The sequence below is a fragment of the Anomalospiza imberbis genome, chromosome 19 (assembly GCF_031753505.1).
Source record: "Anomalospiza imberbis isolate Cuckoo-Finch-1a 21T00152 chromosome 19, ASM3175350v1, whole genome shotgun sequence".
Lineage (NCBI taxonomy): Eukaryota > Metazoa > Chordata > Aves > Passeriformes > Viduidae > Anomalospiza > Anomalospiza imberbis.
Window position 1 is genome coordinate 11364656 of NC_089699.1, and position 25327 is coordinate 11389982.

At 45.6% G+C, this 25327-nt stretch overlaps 1 protein-coding gene and 1 long non-coding RNA gene across 3 annotated transcripts in view; one reads left to right on the top strand and one right to left on the bottom strand.

The window, feature by feature from the left end:
• RHBDL3 (rhomboid like 3) overlaps nucleotides 1-25327 on the top strand; it is a 57990-nt gene that overhangs the window by 9452 nt on the left and 23211 nt on the right. The window contains exon 3 of one of the 2 annotated variants that reach the window (XM_068209711.1): nucleotides 12949-13032. The exons of the other annotated variant lie outside the window; for it this stretch is intronic. Coding sequence (XP_068065812.1) covers nucleotides 12949-13032 — 84 coding nt within the window. The remainder of the gene's footprint in view (nucleotides 1-12948; nucleotides 13033-25327) is intronic. 2 annotated transcript variants of the gene reach the window in all.
• On the bottom strand, nucleotides 20069-23406 carry LOC137485332 (uncharacterized). The gene is made up of 3 exons (XR_011005282.1): nucleotides 23320-23406; nucleotides 22274-22327; nucleotides 20069-21688 (listed from the first exon to the last, which is right to left on the bottom strand). It is a non-coding gene; the product is annotated as an uncharacterized lncRNA (long non-coding RNA).

A 25327-nucleotide genomic window follows, 5' to 3' on the forward strand; every position in this document is an offset into this window, starting at 1 on the left:
CTCTGCAGGATAATATCTTTTACCATGCCTGGATTAGCCCCTGTCCGTCCCCAGTGTTGTTACAGTGGGTGTCAATCTCCCAGCACTTCAAGGCTTATACCCAGATTTGACTTTTAGCCACAATACCCTGGAGTGATGGCTCAGCATGAAAAAGCTACATGGAGGTCATTAATGATCTTCCCACTCCTTGCAAGATGTATGGCAAAAATGTCCCAGGTTCCTCCTTAATCTTCTAATACTTCTGTACACAGAGCACCAGCCAGCCCTTATGTTGGATGTGGATCTCTGAGACTGTATTTACACCTTCCCTACAGTGTGAAAGGTTTGTGATCAGCTACCTCATTTCTCCTTTCCCTGGCTATTTGGATACTCCTCTCTCCAGTCCCACCAGCCTGTACACAGACTGTTGACTTTGACTAGTGCAAAAAGTTGGGAGTAGAAGCCATCAGCATGAACCAGATATTGGCTGCATAGCAAACACAGCACTCTTAAGCTTATGCCAGTAAAAGCAGGCATCTCCTGAAATGTTTCAAGGAGTCATAACAAACACACCAAAAAACACATGGAGGCTGAGTCAGTCTTACACAGCTCATGAGTTACTGGCAGCTTGGTGTCTTTAGATTTTTAAAAAGCCTCAGGAGGCTTCCTACTCATTACACATTTGTGTACCTTCTACGTCTGAGCCTAGAAACCTGAGTGCAGTGTCTGAGAGGGATGCTGAGCTGTGTCCAGAGCCGTGTGTCTCTGCTGCTTCCTGATCCCAGCTGCGGCAGGGGGCTTTGGAATCTCCGCTCTGCTGTTTCAGCTGGATGTGCGGGACGGGATTTAGGCACATAGATCCTTGCTAATGCATTGTTCTCAAATCCTGTCTTGCACATAGAAAATCACTGAAGCAATAAAAACGTTTAAGCCTGTGTGTTTAGAAAGAAAGGGGAGAAAAAGCCATAAACACAGAGTGGATTGATGCTGTTTTGCAAATCAGCTGGTGCATTGTGCTCTGTGGCTGTGTGCTGTCATGACAGAGAAGGGGAAGAGATCATCTCGTCTCCAGAGAAGCAAGCCAGCTGCTTAGCGAGTGGAAACAGTTTGGAGGTGCTTTTCTACACCATCATCACTTACGCCTGTAACGGGACTTTTAAAGTTACTCTCTACCAGACAGAACAAATGTTTCTCCTCTACAGTAGGAAGTATGGTCTTCCCATTGCTTTCTAGTATTTGCAGTCAGTGCAAAAGTACTGGGGCACGTTTGCAAATTAAATGCAGCAGTGGGAGTGTTTGAGTTTGACAGCAGCCAAGAAAGCTGTGATCTCTTTCTGCCTCCTCACTAGGTGTTGTACTATATGCTGGTCTGAAATCAGTTAAGTACCAGCAGACCATGAGACAAAGTTGATTCAGCTGATGAGCTGTTTTCCTGCACCATTGTACATATGGGCTCCTGAAGAAAGCTGATCTCTGAATGCCCTGGATTTTTGTGTGATTCCAACCTTGTTGTGTTTGCCTGTTCAAGCTGTAGCACTTCTTTCCCTCTCCCAGTCTCCTGAGAGATCATCAACCCCGATCTGGCTGCTCAGGGTGACACAGGGAATATTCTGTTCACTAGAGACAATATTTCTTGGTGGAAAATGTAGTGAAAGTCCTGAATGTTTGTGATCCCTCTGAGTCTCACTTGGACCTTGAATTCTTTCAACTTTAAAAGTAAAACCCCACACTAGCAAGACACAGAGAATTTATGAGTTCTTCGTGTCCATTCCTGTTGCTTAGGAACAGCTATCTGCAGTGACCCTGTGTTGTTGGTGAGAAGAGTAACGATGTATGAAACTGATGTTAAACAAGCAAGATCAATCTTACCCCTAGGAACTGTTCTTCATGTTCTTTGATACTTGACATACTTTGTAAGTAGAAAATACTCTGGAGTCTCCCGAGTTCCATGAGGGAAAGATGAATGAGACAGCTGGAGGCAGAGCTGTTTGTGACTATCATCAAACCTCTGGTCTGATGCATTTCTTCAGGGCAGTGTTCCTTGAGGAAACATCTCTGCCTCAGTGAGCCTTCACAAATAAGTACCAGTGATGAGTAGGAGTCCCTGGTTTGTGTAGTACAATGGTAGTGGAAGGGTTTGTTGATGGCAGCCTGCAGCCAGTGAGATGTAGCCTTGTGTGCCTCTTGGCAGAGAAAGGATCAATATTATAGTAGGTGAAAAATTGGAAGTGTCACAAAAACTATTGGAGGACCTGATCCTGAATACTCTGACTTGGTTTAGCAAAGCACTTGAAAACAAGTGTGACAAGTTTCCTGGATTGTTTATATGTCTGACATAAACTATGTTTTGCCAGGGTTGGTATCAGAATGGGGTGTGCCCTAAGGAATTTAGAGTGGGTTTTTATTTCTGCCCCTTGGCTCTAAGACAGAGCCAGATGCTTGTCTTCTGCCACTCCTCTCACATTTACCCTCACACTGAGAAATAATGGAAATTAGGACTTGAGCATTTTTTCTCACTGCAGGCAGTGGCCTCCATGGAATGATGTTGGGTTTTAGCCTTGTCTTTTGCCCTGGGGAGGAAAATCAAAGAGTTTATTGTGGTTCCTTCTTCCATTTGAACTGCTGCCTTTTCCCTCAGCTACTCCTTCGTGGTTGCTGATAGAGGAGTTGCTTTTGCACACCGTCCTGCTATCACTGGATTTCTTTCTCTGGGTTGTTCTCCTCCCTGTCAACAGGGAAGGCACAAACATTTTTCCTTCATATGTCCTCTGACAATAATATTTAGGTCTTGGGGAAATGTTTATTTTTGCATGGACTTGTGCATTTAGGCGGCCCTTTTGGGGGAGACTGCTGCGGAGAGCATGGGAGATAGTCCTGCTGCTGCTGTCTTTGGTCTCTGAGCTGTGCTTGGAGACTATGGCTGGAGGAATAACTTCCTTCCAACCTAAATAAAGTGTCTGAAGAATTTTTATTAAGCTGTATTTACCTTATTGCACTTGGACTTGCCAGCCCTGGGAACTGTTTGGGCAGGTCTTGTGCATATGTGCTGTGTGCAGGATGTGCCTTTGACATGTTAAATATAATGGTGTTGTCTCTTCTAGGGCTTAATGAACCAAAGTCCCCTTCAACAAGACCAATGCTCTGGATGGCTTGTCCCAGGGTAGTGATAGCCAAAATTCCTCCCAAAGAATTGTTTTAATGTATCTGAAACAGTGTTTTCCATCTTTATTCCCCCTGTGCTCCATGAGCTGAGAGCTGCCATTGCTGCATTGATGTACGGGATCTTTTAGTGTTGGTACTGGTGGCCAAGAAGAGACAGAAAATCATTTGCCAGCTGCTGATTTATGACCCTAGTGAACAGTCCTGAAAAGCAAAGTGAGAATTTCCTGGGCCTTATGCAGTTCTAGCTGACTGGGAGCTCCAGACAGTTATTTGACCATGTGGAGTAATAAAACTATGAAAACTAATTAACTTTTGTGCCTACTGCGAAACAAACAAGATCATGCAAAAATACTCCACACTTGCAAGCAACAGTGACTTTATGGGTTTATAAGCCTGTGTTTAATGACCAAGCATGTAGTGCAATGTGTGAACTATGTTCCTCTTGCTGACTTCCAAAGCTGAACAGAGTATAACAAGCTTTCCCGATCACTGAGGCTCTGAACACCAGCTTGGGATAATGTTCTCTTTCATCCTTATTAATTATGTAGCTGATGTGCAGGTGGAGGTTTGACACAAAGCTGCACTGGATGGTTTCTTGTAGTCTAAACCAGCCTGAATTACATGGAGCCATTGCAGTTCATTCAAGGAGAGATGCTCTCTGCAGTGTGAGTACTGTAGTCTTTCTGAGGTCATTCTCTGCTCGTCAGATGTAGGTGAATGAGCTCTTTCTCAGTGGGAGCACCAAGGTGTTTTTCTGATGTTAGCAGGCGAAGAGTCGGCCCTGCTCAGGGCCTGTCTCCTGTGGTGGGGCTGCTCTCTGTGTGCCAGCTGGGATGTTGACATCAGAGCAGAGATGTTTCCGAGTGCTTGGTGTTGTGTTCCTCACCAGTGGCAAGGCACTTACCAACACTGTATAGATGATCCAGCCTCTGTCATCCGACACCGAGAGAGGGAATGACTGGCTGTTCTTCTCCTTTAATCAAATTACTAAGGTAACCCTCCCGTGGTCCCCTCACTCCTGCTTTACTCAGTAGCCCCTAATACTGGATGTTTAACTCTGTGTTGTTAGACTCAAAGCTGCCGATTTCTGTTGTCCTTTCCTAGGATCTACCAGTTTAGCCAAGATACTTGTCATGATTGTTGATATGGGAACAGTTATTTGGAATTTGAAAGAGAAAGTATCTTAAAAGCAGGAAAACTGTGATGTGACAAAATTTTTAAAAACTATTTATTCTCTTTCTGATGGATATGCTCAAGTTGTCATGGTACTCAGTTCCAGAGCACCAGCCAGCATGGGTCTATCCCAGCTTTAGTTTTCTCCACAAAGCTAAGTATTATTGCAGAGCTATTATTAACCTAAAATAAATGTGTGCACATACTCACTGCTATAGAATTCTGTTTTTCACGCATCAAATCAAGTCCCTGTGTATTTTCACCTCCCTCCTGGATCTGGCAGACAGTGAAAAGGGGAGCTATTTTTAATTTAAGCTATTTTTATTTCATTTAAGCAATATTCTGAAATGTTCTGTGTTTTGAGTCCAGGGTATGAAAATGTAGTTTTTCTCCTGATGAGTTTCATGGATTATTGCCATAAAGCTTCATGTCTATAAAGGAAGGATAAAACTTCCTTCAGGAAGGGCAGAAGTTCTGATCTGGGGGGATACAGATTTTAGTTCCTTTTAGAAACTGAAAAACATTGGCAGTCAGTGTCCTCATATTAAAGAATTTACCAAGAAGAAAGAATAATTAATCAGAGGAGACAAACAAAAGTCTTGTGTGGCAGAGTGGTATCAAAAGATCCAGTTCCCTTCCAGAGGAAAGATGACAGTCACTGGATTAGGAATCATTTCCCTGAAACAATATTTCTGGCAACCAGAGAGATTGGCATCACTGTCAGAATGGTGCTTACAAACATTTCATCACCTTCTAATTGTCACTACAGTCCTGTCATCCCACTGGAGTGCCTGCTCCACCTGTCTTCCTGAAAGGCTGGCATGTATTGTCCAGGAGAGAAGATGAATTTCTGGTCCAAATGCAGTGCCTGCCCAGAAGAAATGCATATAGAAAAAGTTTCCTCCTTTCCCCAGTGAATGTGCCCGTCTGTGCCTGAGTCCTGTCTGATGGGCCAGAGGAGAGGTCAGTCTCCAGAGCAGGCCCATCCTTCCATGCTGAGTGTCCTGCACCCTGGGCTGTGTGATGGGATAACAAGTGGTTACCAGGGTGCAGATGCTGGTCACAGCAATAAGGGCTGGGGCCACTGGCTTCTTTGTGCTCTGCAGGGAGGAAGAGGGAGAGAGGCAGAGCAGATCTGACTGTACAGGAAGGCTTGAGCTGGGGAAAAGAAGAGTGCCCAGTTTTTCAGAGTAGCTTTAGGTCAGGACTTCAGGCCAGGCAGTAGGCAGGAAACCTTGGATGCAACAGGAGCAACATTCCCACGTCAGCATTGAACGGACACTGGTGGAGCTGCTTCAGTGCAAATCCCAGCTCAGCTTTTTTCTGGCTCCCAGTGCTGAAGGGGCTGTTTGTGACAGTCCAAGTGGTCTCTGTGCTGGTGCCCCTTGAAATGGGACAGCCCTCACCTGCCCTGCTGCAGCCTTTTTACACACAGAGCTAATGAAGCACAAGGTAAGAGGAGTTCCCTGCAGTTGGATGGGCAGAACTTTTCCTTGGTGAGTACATTTCCACCCTGGTTTCCACCTTGCAGCACGTGGTAGGCACAGCCCTGGTCTTTGCTGCAAGGGGTATCTAATGCAGCATCCTGGCACCTGATAAGGCTGAGGGGGACAGCCAAGCTCTGAGCCCAGCAGCTCTCCCACGGGGCTGCCCTGCAGTGTGCTCCACTTTTTTCTGCCTGATGGAGCTGAGAAGGGAGGAGCAGCAGTTGTCTCCTAGGGCTGGCTTGGTCGTTGGTGTTTCTGCCTGGCCATCCTCTTGCTGGTGTTGCTCACCAGATAGGTCACTAAACAGCAGCAGAGAGAGACCCGGTGGCTCAGATCTGATTAACCTCTACAACTTTATGCTGTATCTTAATTGGATTAGCTGCAGGGGGGGTGGTTTTGCGCTTGTTCCTGATCTTTTCTTAAACAGGTACTTATCACTGTGACATCTGATGGAAGCAACAAGTTCGAGTAGCAACACCTGTGAATAAATAAGCAGTGTTTGCTTCTTCCCCACTGCTCAGCTAACAGCTCCTGCCCTTCCTTTCTAAGATACTGCTGTAGCTGATGCCTGTGAGATGGCTTTGAGTAAGCCCTGCAGTCAGATCTCTTGGGAGGTGTAGGCTTTGCCTGACAGTCTGAACCCAGAGTCCCTGATTGGTAACCACAGTTCAGTCACTTTTGGGAAGGATTTCTGCTCAGCAAATGTTCAAAGCAGTATTGACTTTCCATGTTCAGTTTCTTTCATCCTTTATCTGAGCTTTTTATTTTCCTTTAGAGCCTGATTCTTCTGCACCTCAGGGTTTTTGCATGTATCACCACAGTGGCTGTGGGTTGTAGGAAATTGGCCTTATTCAGCACTGCAATAGCCCTTCCTCTTCCAGGACTTCAAAGCTCATTCTCCAGTATCAGTTCATTTAGTTTCATAGGTGGGGAAATGGAATAAGGAGATCAGTGATCATATTCTCTTATAGTGGGGAACTGCCTGCAACAGACCTCAAAAAGGAATTTAATCCATTTGATTGTGGGATTGCCCCTAATTCCTCAAGGTGTTGTCTACCTGTGTGGTGCCCAATTGAAAAAAATGAGAACCAGTTTAGGGGAGTCTTTCCCCCATGTCTGTTCTTCTGCCTGGAGCACCCAGTTTATTTTCCAAGAAGCTTAAAATAGAAGCCTTTCTCCTTGCCATAGCTGTAATTGGTGCTGGATTGGGTGCTGGAGAGGTGATGGAGGGGGTACAGGCTGCTGAGACACTCTCTCTTACATCTGTTTCTAGATAGCTGTGCACAAAGAGTGAATTGTAGGTGCGATATCAGGCCACGGTTTTGTTCCAGGAGGAATAATAGATGTACCAGCAACAAACTGGCTGTTTCAAGATCAAAAGTGCTGTTACATTAAAGCGGGTAATACTACCTGGCTTGGCAAGAGGCTGACAAAGCATTCCAGGGTTTTAATGTATATTCAGATAAACTATCTTCCACAGTGAGGTTCAGGCCTTTGAATTTAGTCCATGTACAATAGCAAGGGTTTTAGTGACTTGGTAAGAAGGTAGCTCCAAGGAATTCCCTCTTTGTACAGGGCTTGAATGTAATTAATTTGTGAACACTGCGTGCAGCACAGTTACAGTCTCACAGCAGAGGGTTCACTGCTTCGTGGCACCTGGGGTGCCTTGCAGGGTGTGTGGTTGTCAGGCACAGGCTCTGCTGCTGCTCCTGAAGAAAACATGATCATTAAGTTGAGGTATAATGGACATTAGTTTCCTTTCTCAGATTTAATGCAGTCGTGTATTTTGTGTCCACTGGCCCCTCGGCAGCTCGCAGGCTGGATATGTAAATTGGTAGCTGCAGAGGATGACTGATCTGTTAATAGGTGGAATTTGATGCTCATAAAATGAATGCATTTAACGTTTCATGGCAATGGTTTGCTTGAATTTTTAAGTTTCCTGAGGATCTCTTACTTGTAATTCTGTGGCTCTGGCTGTATTTGTTACAAAAAGCAATACAAATGGAGAGGCTCTGTGGTTTCTGAGGGCTGGCTGTTCTGTTGTCTGTGAGTATCACTTCAACTTTTTCTGTATCAAATATTATTCCAAGGAAGCTGTGAAAGTGGGAAATGCAATGATATCTGAAAACAAAACACTGCAGTCAAATTCATGGTGTTCATAGAAATAGCTGTCTTTGGAGATCTGCTCAGATATTATTTTTCAGGAAAAGCCAAGTTTTAGTAGATAATTTTTCATTATTAGGCTTTCAATGAGGGATACAGAGGACTAAAAAGATTTGGTGGGTCATTAAATAAGTACAGATCTGTCACTGTGGGGTTTTAAATACAAAATTAAATCCCGGCCTCTTGGAAGGGGCCTCGCTTGCTTCCTTTGGGCCCCACGCTAATTTCATTGCTGGTTTCAGAAGGGTAAGGATTTGCACTGATTTTAATTTTACAGTGTTTCTTTTAGCATGCAGGCATTGAAATATTCAATTTCTTCTGCTGAGGGTTTCATTAAAGGAAGCTGTACGCCCCTTCCATGGCAGAGCATTTGTGTGATAAATTGCATTTTACAAACACATGAGGTAGTGATGAACTCTCAGATATTGCAGAGTTACACTCTGAAAACATTGGTGCTTCTTGGTTTTCCCTTTAGCACTGTGAGGCAAATACTTCAGCTTTTCATCACTTCCACAAGCCTGGGCTGAAGGGACAGTAACAAATACGCAGGGAGAATATTGTGATATGCACCATAAAGTTGTGCCAAGGTGAGAAGAATATACAGGCTCAAATGATGCCTTTCCCTGGGGCTTTTATGATTTATTTTAATATTTTCTAAGGTGAAGTGCTGGATCCAAGCCTTGCTACCAGCCAGCATTTTTCATGTCAGGCAAAAAATCTCTTACTTGTGTCTTCCTTGGCCACCGCCCCTCCAGACACTGGTGATTTCAGCACAGCAGAGTTTGGCTGTGGAAAGTCTATCGCTGCTGTCATAATGTGCTGCTCCGTGGGTACTGCATCCTCCTCTGCCTGCTCTGTTCTCAAGGGATGTGTGCCAGGGTTAGACTGAAGAGTGTCTCAGTTTGGCAGCCTGAGGAAATGACCGTGGTTCTCTGTGTTTCTGAGAAGGCCATTGAAAGAGGCAGATTTGCTGTGTGGGCAGCAGGAATAGAACCAGGGTGAAGTACCAGTGTGGAGCGGCTGAGACTGTGGGTGACACCTCCATGACATTTCTTTCTTTCATTGTGGCATTTGAAAAAGACTCCCACAGAAGCAAGCAGGGGTGCCTGGTTATGATGCCTTGGCTCTGAAATTGGCTAGTTGTGCTTGCAGGGATCTGCAGCCTGCTATGAGTTAGAATAAACACATCTTTCAACTTGTAAGAAACCTGCTGTGTTTCCTTGAAGGACATCAGCAAGTATGTAGGCAAACCTCAGCTGCTTTTCTTCTGGAGGCTTGGTCTCCCAAATAAAATTCTCATAAGTTGTTTCTCAAGTCCATGAATCCAGAGGCAGCTGAAGGTATTTGGCAGCTTTGGGTACCAATCACTCCTTGGGGCTGCAGAAGGCAGCATTGCACTGTGCACAGGTCACTGTAACCACCAGCTCTGTGTCACTGAACTCTGGTGTCACTGGCTGGTGTTGCTTGTGCTGCCTGAGCTCATAGCCCTGCACACAGCTCATGGGGCTCAAGGGGGAAGGAACAGTGAAATGTGGAGGGCTGAAAATGACCTCAAGAAATTTCCCACCTTCCCCATCAGCCCCCCACTGCAGATGAAAGTTATCTAGAATGTTCCTTTTCCTTGGTGTAGGAAGGATTCTCACTTCAGCTTGTCTGAGACCAGGACCACAAGGCCTGGGAAGGGAAGAGTGAATGGAGGAGCTACTCGCCAGGACCTGCTTCTTCTGGTGACACCAGGTAGCAGTTTCTGAAACAATTTTTACTTTAGCTGCCTCCAAACTCTGTAGAGTCGAGAACTGGAGCAAGCAATACTGGTCAATTAAAACTGCAATATAATTTTAATTGACATAATAAAGACTAATGTATAGTATAATTAATTTTTTCATGCAATAAAATAGGACAGGAATTAATCTCAGCTAAGCAACCAGTCTGTTGTACTTCCTCACTTGCTACAATGAACATTTTTCTATGCAGTGAGATTTTCTAGCAAAGAAATGCTGAGAGTAGAGAGTGATGGCTTGCTTTCTAGCTGGCGCAAGCATGCTGATGTGTAGTACTTTCCTGAGGGCTAACCAAACTAAAAATCCTGTCCATATCTCCCATCCAGCTCCTCCGAGCCAGTGTGATGAGCGGAGCCTGGTTATATCTGTTCTCCTTCTGTCCCTTCCTCCGTCATCTTCGCCATCATTAATTGTTAATGTCTGGCCTGAGGGATTGCCTCTTAGCAGAGTGCTGATGGGATCTTTCCATGGAGGATTAAGGCTGGAGTGGATTGGCAGGAGACAGTATCCTTGCTGTGGGAAGTTTGCCAGATGTGTGCAAACTTGGTGCTGCTGCTCTTCCAGTTATTCCAGTTCATATCTGGACACGGGCAAGGGTCAGTTGCAGCTCCATGACCTCTGACCAGTACATCAGGCCAGGTGTGGTCTGCTCTAGGTTTGGGAGAGGCCTCCTGCACCCAGCTGCTGCACATGGCCTTTGAGGAGATTTTCTGTCTGTTTACATCAGCTGCACCATCCCATGGAGGTGATTTCACACCTGGTCAGGTGTGGACCACTGTGTGGTCAGGGCTTTAATCAAGGCAGTGATAACACTAACAGAGTAGTGGGAGTGCTGGCAGGAGGAGCTGAGATCTTATTTCTTACCATGTCATAGTGCCCAGCTGGTTAATGTGTCTGTAAAACCACACAAGTGCTTTCCTATGGCTTTGTTTTCTGCTACTACCTCAGCTGCCAGGATTTCATGGGACACAGATCTCAGCTTGTGGCAAAAGCATGGCCTCCTTTCCCTGTAAGGGTGCTTGGTATATATTTCCAGTGTCCTGAAGCATAGCTGAGGGCCCTGCTAAGCTCACTGAATCCAGACTCTGAGATTATATTTCATTTTGTTTTATCGGGCTTGCTTTCCTGTGGAGTATGTATTTTTTCCTGTGTCTGCATAGGGAGCATGGGAGTATTCCATGGCATTTCAGAAGGTTAGGAGTTTTCCCTTACCTGGTTGGTCTCCTGGTCTGCTCCTGGGAAGCCCTTGGAAACTCTTGTTGCTCTTTCCCAAAGGTGATGTGTGTCCTCCAGTGAGCAAAAGGTAACTGTTGCCTTGCAAGGGCAACCTGGGGCTTGGAGGTGCAGTTGCTGCTGGCTGTCATTAGCACAGGTGATGACTCTCTTTTTCCATATTCAGGACAGACTGGCAGAAGCCAGTCTTTGAAGCCATCACACCAGGGAGGGTTTCCATGTGTGTTGATCCTTTCTACAGCTACAGCAGCTGCAAAAACGTCTTCTCCCAGTCTAGAGGGAAACCTTTGTATCTAATTCATCTCAGACTCTAAATCAAAAAGATAGGCAAGTAAAACCAGCAGAGTTTGCACCAAAGGGCTCAATTTTGTTGAGTCTTCTTGAAGGGGATGTTGAGGCTTCTTGAAGGGGATGTTAAGAGATGTTCACAGTGTTTAGAAGCATTGTTGGATTTATTTGTTTATTTTTCTATGAAAATCTCACTGGTTGGTATTCCCATGTCCCCTTTAAGCCATTTGAGATGAAAAATTTCTTTTGTTTCTTTCATTATAAAACTATTTTTATCCCAGTTCATGGGACTGTACAAGTAGAAATTAAAACACTGCTTGGAATTTCCTTGCCCATCCTATCTGTTAGTCATCCCCAGCTCCTTTCAGCTCTCCCCAGCTCTCCCCCCTTCCCTCCCCAGCTTGCCTTGAAGGGCTGGGAAAGCCGGCGCTGGCACATTATGTAGCCTGTCTGATTGTTGTGGGGTTGTGTTTGTATGGGGAAGGTCACGAGACAAAAAGACCACCAGGCAGGGGTGGGTGGGGGGTGTTCAGTCCCTTTCCTTTCAGGCCTTTTGGCAATGAGTGGGAAGAGTCTTGTTTGCATGACAGGATTTCAGGGGGCCATTGCTTTTTGTTTAGATTTCTTCCACTGCTGCTGCAGTGGGCCCTAGAGGGCTACAACAAAGGTAGAGCTTATATTATGAGATTCATGGGGCAAAGCTCTCAGTGCAGGAGTGACTGAGCCTGACCAGCCACTGTGCTCCTACAGCCTGGAGACTGCCAGCAATTGCTCTTGCTGGGGTGTTTGTGCCATGTCCAGTTGTGGCTCTGGTGAAAGCTCTGACTCTTGTGGGCTGAGATCCTTAGTGGGATGAATGCTCTGGAAGTGTTCCATCTATGGAGTGAGGGTTGGAATGCAGGAGGACAGCTCCACAGACCTGCCACTGTGCTTCCCTGAGTATTTCTGAGACTTCCAGCCAGTGACTTTTATTTGCAGCATCTGCCTCTTTCCTTACTATCAGGTCGACATTTTTGAGAGCATTCTTGTGTTTAAACAGCACTTAGTTCCTCATCATCCCTGTGAGAAGCTGAGCTGCTGTCCCTGGGTGCAGCTCTCCCCTCACCCCATCCTTAGAAAGCAGTTCAGTCTATATTTACCACTGGTGTGCACAAAAGCAAACATTGTCAGAGACTCATTGTAACTGTCCCAATTACCCTGATTTCATTTGCATAAGATTGACCAGACTGTGGCAGTGGCACTGCCTTGGCTGTCTGATATGGGACACTGTCATTTGGGAAGCAGGAAAGAACTGGAATCCCCAGGCTGGATATGGGATGGGGAGAGGGGGACTGTGTTGGTCCCTAGCAGCACAGGTGCTACGGCAGCCCTTCCTGGAAGTAGGATAACTTGTCAGTTCTAGGCACTGCAAGTCCCTGACCATGTCTGATTCAGATGTAAGAGCTGCCAGCTTCCCAAAGATGCAGATTCCAGATACCTCAAGCATGCCTGAGTGTCTGGCTTGTCCCATAAAAGTAAATCTTTCCCCTGCATAGTGTGTATGTGTGTATTTATGGTTTTTTTTTTTTGTCAGTAGGTGTTGACCCTGCTCAAATGCTTCTAGACTAAGCAGTGGCCTGCTGTGTTTGTCACTTCCCTCAGGCACATGTAACCTCTCCTCCTTGTGTTTGGATTTTTCCCAGAAAGGTAGCTGCTCCTGCAGGCAGGCACTAAAGCAAGAGGAAAGCAGCTGGGATGGAGCAGAAGTCAGGAAGCGGGCTGAAATGGTATGATCTCTTGACCCAAAGCAATAGCTAGTGCTGGTAGGACTTGCTTGCACTGCAGCAGCTGCACAGCTCTCCCTCCTCTCACTGGATTGAGAATGATTCATATTTTCTCTCCCTTCCCCCCAATGCCACTTGTAACCTGATCTCCCTGTGCCCAGGCTGGCAGATGGAAACCCAAAACTCTCTTCTGTTTGCAGTAATGGTTCTTCATGGGCTCAACTGGCCTGTGAAGCTGCTTGTGAGCTTTGGCAGAGCAGCCTTTCTTTCCCCCTGCCCCTGCTGTGTGTGTGCCTGCACAGACCCACATCCATGTCTTCATCTCCCAGCTGCTTCAGGAGAGACTCTCGCTCTTGGACATCTTTCCTTGTTGCTTGTGGATATCACCAAGCTTAGTGTGCTTCGTGGAGATGCTTTGACCTTTACTCCATCTTACCCTGTCCTTCAAAATCCCCCCTCTAGTATTTGGCAATTTAAAATGTTTATTATTTAGTTATTAGGTGGCAGTATAGGAGTGTGTCATGGAGGTGGCTGGAGCACAGGCAGCTCATCTCAGCTACTATAGCATTTTAAGCCTCTTGCATCCTTGGGTGGGTTACTTTGTCTCCGCAAATTACTTTGGTAATTTGTAATTTGGCAATTACTTGGGTGAATTACTTTGCCTGTTTCCCAGTTCAAAAGTGGAACTCTTTATGAAGTGATACCACTGTGAATCATAAAGAGCACAAATTATCATTTCAAAATGTACTATGTCCTAGAGACCTAATTGCTAACGGCCAAATCCCAAGTCTCTGTCCTTACATTTTTGGATCTCTCTGAGAGGGATTGATGATCCAGCCCAGATTTCTCAGGAATTCCTTTGTTCTTTCTTTGGCAGGACATGGAGCAGGGAAAGAAATCCTTATGTGTTTTCTCAGATGAGATGCTGCTTGTGCTCTGACTCCAGGACACTCACGTGTTTTACCTATACGTGTTTTGGTATAACAATACCAAAACCATTGGTATTGTTATGTTATGTTATGTTATGTTATGTTATGCTAGGTGCAAGGAACATCAAAAAAGAAAGGGGCAGAACAGAGTCTCAAGCTGGGGCACAGATGGGCCCCTCATGATTCCTCTAGCAACCATTTAAAAGCTAGTTTGTATGTTTGACTTCCCTGATGTGTTAAAAAGGCAAACTAGGGTCAAGTCTTACATTTAAATTTCGGTTCTTTCCATTGTGTTTATCTTCTACTGCGTTTCTGTGACCTCTCATTTTAGCTTATGTGTTAGTGGGGTCAATTTATAAGAAAGCAAAAAACATGCTCCAGACATTGAATTAGCTTTTAAATAATAGTTCATAACAAATATGAAGTGAAATACTATGATTTAGGTACTTACACTATCTCTTTTAAGCTGAGTCACTGTGTCTTCTGTTTTGCATTGTGAAAATAGCTTTGGCACATGCTCACACAGGGGTGACTGATGGACCTAGGAGGAAAACAGACATTGGCCACCCAAAGAGGAGAGGAGGGCATCCAGTTTTCAGCTCTGCCAGCCAGTGAGGTTCAAGTAATAAGATGTGCCCTTTTAAAATGCTTTGTTTTCCCCAGCTGTGCAAATGGAGAGGTGGATGAATAATAATACAGAGAATTTTGTTTGAAACTCACCAAAAGGCTGGGGAAAACAGTGCTTTTTTCTTTTCAAGCAAAATATTTAATTTGATTTGAGCTGAACCATCTGGGCACTCTGAATAGGAATGTAAATGATAGTTCTTACGGAAACATTTTGAAAATGGCAATGTCCAGTGCTTTGGCCTTTTAGAATCTGAAGGAACTTCTAAACAATTGATATTCAAATCTAAGTCATATTCTCAGGAAAGTCTTGGCATGACTGAAATCTCAGGAAATCTCTTTGCTTGGAAAAGTTTTGTTTTGAAAAAAATTATCCTTGCTGTGTAAGTGAGAGAAAAGCCCTGCAACTAACACTGCTGATAAATATTATATTGTGCATATAAACTGCATCTTGTCCCACCCTTGGAGCAGTGTTACACTTGCATATCTTGGGCTGCTGCTTTGCTGCTTGTAATTATCCTGGTGCTTTATCCTATCGGCTGTTTCCATGTCACTGGTTCAGTTTTGCTACAGGTCCCATTGTTGGGGGCAGTCTGACCTTTGGTGGCTGCTGTTTGATTTGCTCTGGGTTCATGAGAATTTGTTGGCTGGGAGCAAAGGAAGTGCCCAGTGGTGGAGGGATTATACAGGGACAGACGATGGTAGCACTGTCTACTCGAGGCAGCTTTTCTGCTCCTGGATTAAAGTTCATGCTGTGTTACTTGTCTGTCTCTCTAAGGCCTTGTCAAGTCCATGTGGGAAGCTGTTCTGTCTGCACTATTTCACTTTGTGCTGCTCAGCTCTCTCCCTGCCTCATTTCTCCTCCCTCTTTCCCCTTCCATTCAAGCGGCATCTTTCAGTCTTCCCCATTCAAGCTCTGTCTTTGCTCTCTGCCCTGTGTAAAAGTTCCATGCCCTCCCTACCATTCATCAACTCTTGCTCATTCACCTCCCTGCTTTCTTTTCTCCATTCATCTGGGCTTCCCCTCACCCAGTCTGGGCTGCCCTCTCCTCCTGCCCCTTCCACCCTTCCAGTCCTCCTTTTGTGTCTTTGCACTCCCTTCTCCGTGCCCATCCAAAGCTGAGCAGTCTGCAGTGTGCTCTGTGAGGATGCTCATCTAGAAGTTGGCCCCAGCTGATGGGCAAATTAATCCTCAGTGGAAGCCTGGTGGGACTGTTTTGGGTGAATTTGTCTCTCTAGTTACCTTGCAGGTGAGAAGATTTCTTTTCCCTCCACTTCCTGGAGATGCAGCATGATGCATGAACAGGAAGGGTATTATAATTTCCTAACCTTCCTGTTCAGTCTGGTCTTTCTGTCTCTCCCTCCTGGCTTGTCTTCTCTTTGTTTGCAGCAGTTGCAGCTCTCAGGTGACTCCTCAGGAGGTTGGATTTCCTCATTCCTGAGGAACATAACATGAATTCTCTTAATTATGCTGGCTCTGTAATTATGGTTGTTGCCTGTGTCTTCTCTGCTTCCTTCTTTTAAATCATCTACTTGGAGGCTGTATCAGTTTTGTCAAGCCATCTCTGCTCTTCAATATGTGTTTTAAGTGTTCCCCAGGAAACAGAGCTTATGAATTGTATTTGCCAGGGCTTGTTGTTTCTGGGTCTCAATGCAGCCACAACCCTGTGTTTGTGATGCAGACACAGGAAATATGGACCACAGCCTCTGCCAAAGATTTCCCAGGTTGCTGAGCACCTGTCCCCTGCAGCTCCCACCGTGCCAGCAGTGTACATACATCACCCCATGGTATTGAAGGAGCAGATCTCTACTGCAGTGTGGCAGGAAAACCAAGTGGGAGGTCTGCTGGCCTGTGGGTGCCCAGGGGGGCTTCAGCTTTGAATGGTTAAACTGCATTCAAGCCAGTCTGTTCAAATAAAAGGGAGTGTTAGAGCTTGGGAAGAGTGGATAGGCTTGGAGGAAGCAGGTGCTCTTGTGTGCTCCCTGTGCCTGTGGGAAATCTGATCAGCTCAGTAAAGGAGACAGAAATGAGGTGGAGACGGGCAAGGAGAGGGGCTCTGTGAGTGCCGGCAGGTTGGGCTGACAGGACGAGCTCTCTGTTGTGTGGGAGGCTGTGAAAGGACCATCCACTGCTGTCTCATGAGGTTAAAAGGAGCCCCTGATACAGGAGGCAGGCTCTGGGAGGACTCGTCAGTTCTCTGAGAAGGACCCTTTCCCCTGATAACTGTCTCAAAGTGGGATTTCAAACCCTGCTGTGGTTTGGTGTCAGGCTGCTGTGTGTAAAAGAGATTCCCCATTCATTGTGCTTGTGCCCCACAGAGACATTGAACCTGGCAGGGCACATCTAGCCCCAGGCCAGCCCTGCCTATTGTCACCTGCAGGCAGGAGGCTCTGCTCCAGCCAGGCTTGGACTGGCACCCCTGCATGAACAGCACTTCTTCCTATGAAGTTAGTTGCATCCTGTTGTGGAGTTTATTTAGTCATGATTTGCTTTAAAATGTCAGACACATTTTCTTTCTGTTTGAAAACTTGTGGCAGAGATAACTCTGGAAACAGTGTTCCTTGTATCCAGTGACAGCATATAGGAATCCAAAATGAAGCTTGATTTTTCTGATTTGTGGTTTTGCAACTTTGGCACTTGGACAAATCTTTTCTACCCTTAAACCAAAGCATATTTGACATAGCAGACACTGGTAAAGTGCAAACACTGCAGAAATTACTATTGCAGTTCAATGCAGGGAACCTGCAGTCTGCGTGTCATCCAGGAATGATTTGGATAGATCACCTAAGAAACAATTCAAACCACCACAGCTTCCAGCAGTCTGATTCCTTCCTGCAGCTGGAACTCCTGTGATCACTCTGGACAGATGCAAGTCAGGATTTCTTGCTCTCAAGCATTCAAATGGTAAAAGTTAGATAATAATTAATGCTCCCAGCTCCAGGCTGCTTTTGGAACCAGCCTGTCTGCAGTACCTTTGAGATGGTTATGTCGTTGCAGTGTAATGCCAGTGCCTACAAGACATTGCCGGGAATCATGTGATACCTGTCTCCTCTTCACAAGGCTGACTTAAACTTCTGCTCCAGTTTATCTTGGAAAGCAGAGTTTTTTGGTAGCTTTTAGTCCCCATGACTGAGCAAAGCCAGTTGTAAGACCAATGGGAGTTAAATCCTTTTCCTTAGTCCGTTTAGCAGGAGTTTTTCTCCATGGTTGTTGCTCTAACCAGAAATGTGGTTTGAATTCCAGTACAGGTGGGTCATTTTGGCTATATGTGTGCTATGGCACTTGTTAGCTGGAGCTTTAAATACAGCTGTTTAGCTTGAGCTTTTCTGAACCCTAATAGCTTGCTGTCAGGTCAGAAGAGAACTGTTGGGATCATTTAGTCTCTCCTAAAGTAGGCAAGAAGGTTTTCTGAGTGGTCTTCTGCTTGACCTCAACCATACCTCCTCTCCTAGGAGAACTTGCAATTTAATTGCAAAACTTCTGGTGAAGTTAGTGAGATGTTTCTCTTGTTAATAGTAAAAATAGTCAACTTATTCTAATCTAAGGCTGTCCAGTTTGACTTCTAGCCCCTAGATGTGATTATACCTTTGTCTTGGTGGAGACTCCTGTACTGCCAAATTCCTCTTCCTCTGGACAGTGATCAAGTCATTGCTTAACCTTCCCTTTCATAAGGTAATGAATTGAGCCTGTCAGTGCAGCCAGTCAGACTGTACCAGTAAAAAGTGCCAACGAGGTAAATGTCACCTCATTTACAAACCTGCAGGTCACGTTTTCTTTTTGCAGGCAGTGTTACCTTGCAAGCACTCACTATAACAAACAAGGGGTTTTTTCCCCTGCCGGGAGTGGCTGCTGCTGAAGATGGCATTCCCCACCCCGTACACTGGCTGGCATTCTTGGCTCCTGTCCAGATGGCTTTCTATTTATTTTTAGTGTAATATATGTTGTTTGCAAGTACCCAGATTTACCAAAAGACCTTGCTCACACTTAGTAAGTTGCTGCTTTAACTCATCTGTGAGCATGATACAGACTTTTCCTTAGTTTGCGCTGAAGTCAGTGATGAGAACTCTGTAGGAGGAAGAATGAATTCTCCTGGGACCCAATTAGTGGCATTGCCACGTGATGGTGGCTCTCTGGCTTAGATTTATTTTTGAGACCTGTCAAATAGCCAGATTTCAGCATGTTGAATGTGTGACAGCCTGAGTTTGTGTCACAGTAAATCCTCAGACTCAGGGTTTTCTGGTGATGTCAGATGCCCTGCAGAAATCAGTCATACCAGCGACCTTGGCTTATGATCTGTGCCCAGTTTGTGTTCCTATCCAGATAATATCAGCTGGACATAATCTGTTTTCTGTGGCCTGGTCTGATATTAGACCAGTCCTCCTTCAAGTGTGTGTTACTCAATATCGGTCATTTGTTCCTTTGCTGTGGGTAGCTGTTAGACCATCAAGACCTGCTGTATCCCATTAAATTCTTGCCAGGCAGTTTAGGGAGCAGGGTGCATGCCTGTCACTGTGATTGCACAGGAGTTTTAGAGGCATGGTTGGGAAGGGCTGTACTGCTGAGTCAAAACTGGAAGAAAGGGAGCAAGCAGATCTTGATGTTCTTGCAGTGTTCCCAGACTTGCAGAAAATCAGTATTTGTAATGACTTTTTAAAACCTTTTGGATGAAAGTTACCTTGACCTGCTGATTCAAAACTAACTTTAGCAGCTGCTGTGTAACATTCTCCAGAGTTACTGCTGGGACAGAAAGTGCATCATCATCATCATGTGATAGAGATAATTCATTGGACTTCTGTCCACACAGAAAACAGAAACATTTCAACTCCTCTGACTCTTTCACACTGATATCACCTGTGCAATTTTTCCCAGATAACATCAGACCAAAAACCTGTTTTGAAAAGAAGACTCATCTGTACTAGCATAGATGCAGCTGTGACAGGAGACATTATCCATAGCAGTGGCTTTTACAGAAATCTTATGTATGATTAGTTGACCCAGGGATAAGCAGGGATCTGACTGCAGGAACTTGGTGTGAACTACAGCCCCCCCTGAACAGCTCTTCTCACTGTTGTGTGTCAGTTTCTGGTTTACTTTGGGTTTTATGATTTTCTTTGTAGCAGTAGTGATTAGAGCCCGTCTCCCAGTTGTGAGATTGTGCATGCTTATGTCTTCTGGTGAGTTATGTAATGCAAATCAGTGCAGCATCTCACCCAGAGTGTGTTGCATTTTGGATCTAAATGAAGTAATTTACATCTTATGTCCCCTCATGATGTAGAAGCCCTGAGAGACGTAATTAATATTAATAGAGAATTTTGCGATTTTCCAGTCAGATATGTCTAAAACCACCTAAAGAATAATTATGTGGTGGTGAATGAGAATATCACATGTCTTCTGATACTATGGATATTGCTGTTTTCAGCTTTTGATATTTAATGCCTTTCACCATCCAGATTAAAAGTGGAGTTTATTTTATCTAGACTGCAGAATTCATTGCTTCAGGAGGTTGTGGAGGCCTAAAAACTGGAGGAATTCAAATGGGAGAGAAAGAGATTGGGCATGCGTACATTAAGAATGTTGGGGCCAGTGCTGACAAGCAGTTCTGCAAAGTTATAAACCCCTTGCCTCAGGATTTAAGAAAAGATTTTAACTGTTCATGAGAGTTTGATCACACCAATTCCTAGGTGGTCTCTTGTTGGCTTCATCTTGTCCACAATCTTGGGAATGAGAGATAGCACCAGAGCTTGGGCTGGTGCTGTTGGATACATGACTCACCTGTCTGGGTCACAGCCTGCCCAGCCTATTACTGCAGCTGAGACAACTGCCCATGTAGGAATATGCAGCATGGCCAGTGCTGGATCAAGACTGAAAATAATATTTTCACCTAAAAAACCCCACCTGCGACTTTTAGAGTGCCTCAGCTTCTTTCCAGTAGTCTTAATGCACTGCCATAAATAATAAAACAGGAAGAAGCAGAGCTGGAGAAGGCTCAGTCTATAAACATGTCTCTTTGCATTAGGCCTTGTGGCGTAATGGAGGGCATCTCCTGCCACCCATGCTGTCTCGTTAATCATGTAATTATCTCCCTCACTTTCCGTGCTGCATCTCCTTCCCTGCCAGTGATGCTGGTAATGGAGCTTTTATTTACCCTGGCTTCTTTCTGGGGAGCGGCTCTGGTTTCAAAGCCAGCACAGTGGTATATTTTGAATAATTTAGTTCTGGGTGGCTTGAACACTGTCTGTAATTCCCCAGCTGAGACTAGAGGCTTGTTTCTGGAAGTATTCTGCCAGGAGGCTGTTTTGGAGAGAGGCAGAGGGATTGCTCAGAGTGGTGGGATGTCGAGGTGGCCGAGGACTGAAAGCCCACTCAGTGGGTGCTGTGAGTGCTTCTCAGCTCTGTCCTCTCTTAGTGTCTTAGCAAGGACTTGCAGCAAGAAACCCACAGGCAGAGGATGGATAAGGAAGAGAGTTGTGTTAAAAGTGAGCATGGAGACAGAAACATGAATTTGGGTACCTGGCTGAGCATGATAGGCTTCCCCTGCAAGCTGTAGGTCAGAAATTACTGGGGTTTCCAAGTGTAGGATTTGCTTGGCCTATGGTGGTTATGGACCAGGGGTGTGACCTCTGTAGAGTCAAAAAGTTCAGTGTCCAGCTGTCACTGGCTTTGGAAAGTTTGATCGTTTTCTGCACCTGAAACCTCTGCAGAAGGCCATCTCTGTTCACAGTGTCCCTGTGGTGCTTGGCCTGGTGGCTTGGCAATTGCCCTTTGCCATTGCAGCCATCACCTAGCCACACTCTGAGTTCTGCACAGCCCTCACTGGGCTGGATCACACGAACACAGCTGTGGTGCCTGTGCCCTGTAGATGGGGAGGTCACAACACCACACAAGTCTGTGGGCTCACTCCAGCAATCTTGGCAATACCAAAAATCAAATCTGGCTCCAAGCCCTCTTTCCAGTCTGTCTCAGAACTGAAGAGTGGCACACTCCTGAATCTTTTGATTCTCTCATTCTTATTGAATCTGTGCTTCCACTGTCTGTTTAGATGAAGTGCTTCTGCAGAAGGTAAAAACAGATGGTAGTAATGTAGGTCCCTTCCTTGTCTTTATGCCTAATTCAGTAGGAGAAATAAATTAGAACAGAAATGCCTCTATAGATTGGGCAACTAGCTTATGAACCTGGTCTTTCAGGCTATTCTGCTCTTCAGGGAAAAGAGAATCTTGTACCAGCCCCCTCTATCTCCACTTTGCCATGTGCTGCATGCAGAGACACCCAAATCCAGGTGACAGGCCCTCTTCTCTGGAATGCCTCCTGGCCAAGGTGAGAGCTGAGCTGGGCAGCTCTGTGCTCTCACTGCATCTTTCCTGAGGAGCAGGTGTGTCTGGGAGCGCTGCTTGGTGAGGGACTATCCTCTGTTCTTAAAAGCAATCTGGCTTTTGAGAGCTGGGTGATGTTTCCAGCTCTCGGGTTCACCTCAGGTCAAAGCAATCTAACATGCACTGAAAGTACTGCTGGACAGCCCTTAATCACTTTATATTGTCTGGGCAGTGGTGAGTAAATTCATTTTTTACAGGGGAGGCAAGTGTGCGTCACTGGAGCCAGCACTAATGTTTTACCATGTGTGCTCAGGCAACTCAGATGAGGTGACTTTAAATGGTGGGAAGCTGGATTTCAGGGTGGAGGGATATGCATTTACCTCTGACTGGCCTTCCTCTCCATTGGATCAGGATTTCTCACATGCACTTCTCACCTTTGGAAGAGAGAGCAGGATCATTGAGCATCCCTAGATTGCAGAGACTGTGCCACCTAACATCTGAATTCCATCCAGCAAAGCTCAGAGTGGTTTCTGAAATCCTTGGCGATGACAAGATGTTGCATGCAATTGACACCCCCTTTCCAGTGGAAAAGGGCCTACATGTAAATAAGAAACAGGCCAGCTATTGAGAGCTCCTTTCTGGTGGGAGATGAATCAGGAGTTGTCATTTCTATATAATAGGGAGGAGAAGCTAAAGCTCGGGGCAATTTCTTTGCAGAATCTCCTAGTCTGGAGCAGAGCTGGGGTCAGTGACTGGAGGCCTGACACTGCCAGGCCAGTCTCTCCCCAAAGTGAAGACACCACCGGACCTTGGAATGATTCAGATTTTAACGAACTGGTCCAACTCAAGGCCAATTTCCAAATTAGATTAAGTTGCTTGAAGCCTTGCCCACTGGAAAGACAACTGTGGATTCAGTGATGTCGAGACAAAGCCCTTCGATGAGAAAACTGTGGGTGGTAGCAAACTCAGTTCCTGCAATCCTAAAGCCAGCCAAGGATCCTGCTGTTGTGCCCGGTTCAGCTGTTGGCTCTCCAGCTGCCCCGGTGCCCCTGAGGGCTGTTTGCCACGGGGAGAGGAGCAGCTGGCTGCACTCTGAAATGTCTGAGTTTTCCCAAGATACTCATTGTCTGTCTGCAGCACCAGCCTCCACCCTACTTGCTCACTCAACCGTGGCTGATGTGTCTTTAATTAAAGAAGAGGAAAAATTTGAGATTTCATTCTCTTTCCTCAACCGAATTTCCTATTTTCATCACATTTTGGGAAGTCCCCCACCTTACTTTTGTCTTGTAATTTTGCTGTGGGACCTTTAGTTTGTGGTGTGTCTCCTCTAATAATATAAGGAAGAAACAGGAGAAAAACAGATTGTTTTGGGGCAGGGAATTAAGATCCTGGGTCAGATGGCTGCTACGGTCATTAACATATTTACATTTTTGCTGAAGAGCCTCGTTGAGGATCAAGGGAGTTAAGGGTGATTGTCATTGAAATGCGGATGAAACCTTGCATGAAATTGCCGTTAGAGTCCTATTGTCTGGGGGGACGAGGGGGGCAAACGGCTTCCTCATCCCTGGTCACTTGCCTGCCCGAGTTCGTGGACAGGCAGACGGAGCTGCGCTGAGGGAAGGCTCCATGGTGCCTGTGTGCTGTGGGAGCTTTGCTCCCCGTGGGGCTGGAGCCGGGCTCAGCACGGCCCTGCTGCTGCCTCCAGGCACTGTCTGTCCTCGGGTGAGACCCTGATGCTCGGCTGGGCTTGTGGGGACAGTTGGCCCCGAAGGAGATCATGGATAAATGCATGAAGCGGCTAGCAAAGGTCAGTTGCCTCTTTTATAATTGATGGAGTTGAGTGTTTTGAGTCTGCTGTCGCATTTTTGCACTGTTGCAGCGTCACCTGGAGTGCTGTTTGTAGTTTTGGGTGTCATATTATGAAAAAGACATGAAGCTGTTAGAGAGTGTCCAAAGGAGGCCACGAGGATAATGCAGCGTCTTGAGGGGAAACCGTGTGAGGAGTGGCTCTTGGTTTGTTTGGCCTGGAGGAGACTGAGGAGACCTCACTGTGGTCTTCAACATCCTCATGAGGGGCAGGTTGTGATCTCTTTGCTCTTATGACCAGTGACAGAACTCAAGGAAACAGCTAGAGCTGGGTCAGGAAGAGGTTTAGGTTGAATATCTAAGGGTGGTTGTGCACTGGAACAGGCTCCCCAGGGCTGTGGTCACAGCACCGAGCCTGTCTGAGTTCAAGAAAGGTTTGGACAACACTCCTGGGCATATGGTGGGATTCTTGGGCTGTCCTGCATAGGGCCAGGAGCTGGATGGAGCATGGAGGACTCGATGATCCTAATGGGTCCATTCTAACTGAGCACATTCTGTGACTGATTTGCCATGTGTAGGGACACAGGATATGCAGGACCTGCTCAACCCCTTGATTTTTGTGGGTAGCTGTGATATCAGAAACAGGGTTTGAAGAAGTTTGAAGTAGTGGTGTGGATTTTGAGTGGTGACAGATGAGATTTTTATATGCTTTTTATAGAGAAATGTTGTACAATTAAAATTTGTTTAAACATAAATAAGAGGACTTTGTTACGGCTGGGGTTGACAGAAAACATTCTGCTCCAGGTTGCAGAACCTGTGCTCTGGCCCTGCTCTGAGGTGTTTGAGTTCAGATGTCAGCTGTTCATTGTTCATCTCTTACTCTCACATTGTTCAGATCCACTGTTTTACTTCAAACTTATTTCTAATTATTATCATTAACATGATGCCAAAAAATAATTATATATAATAACATGGAAGAGGAGAAGAGACTCAATAGTCAAATTACACTACGGAAAACAGCAGCTACCTTCTGCCACTGCTTTGATTTTTATGGAGCAAGCAGCAAGACTTCAGTGAGCTGAAGGAGGAATGGTGGTGCCTATTTGTGTGAGAAAGAAGCAGATTCACTTGTAGCCACCAGACAGCTACAGCTTCAGCTGTGCCTTTGGAAGCCAGCACAGCAGCCAGTAGCAGCAACATCCTGAGTGACAGGATGTATCAGCTCCAGCACTAGTGAGTCTGAAGTCATTAGTGTGTCCTTGTGGGCTGTTTGAAGCTCTGAAGCCGTTGTGTAATTTCTGTTCTTGGTTACAAAATGCTTCTTTTTGGAAGGCTTGAAAGCAGAACAAAATCTGGGAAAAGTGGTTTGTGATCTCAGCAGTTCTTTTGTTCTCTGGAGGCCTGTGTGCTTCAGCTCTGTATCTCATCTGCCCTTTGAAGGAATAGCCATGTTTCCTGGGGCTGCAGCCCTTGGTCTTCCTACAAAGTCAGTGACCACACAGCATGGGGAGAGTCCTACACTTTGGGTGCTGACCTTGGCCCTCAAAGTAGAGAGGTACTTAAGCCTTCAAGGAGCAAATGGTTTTATCCTAGACAAGCTAGGTTCTGACATTTTAAATATCAAGATA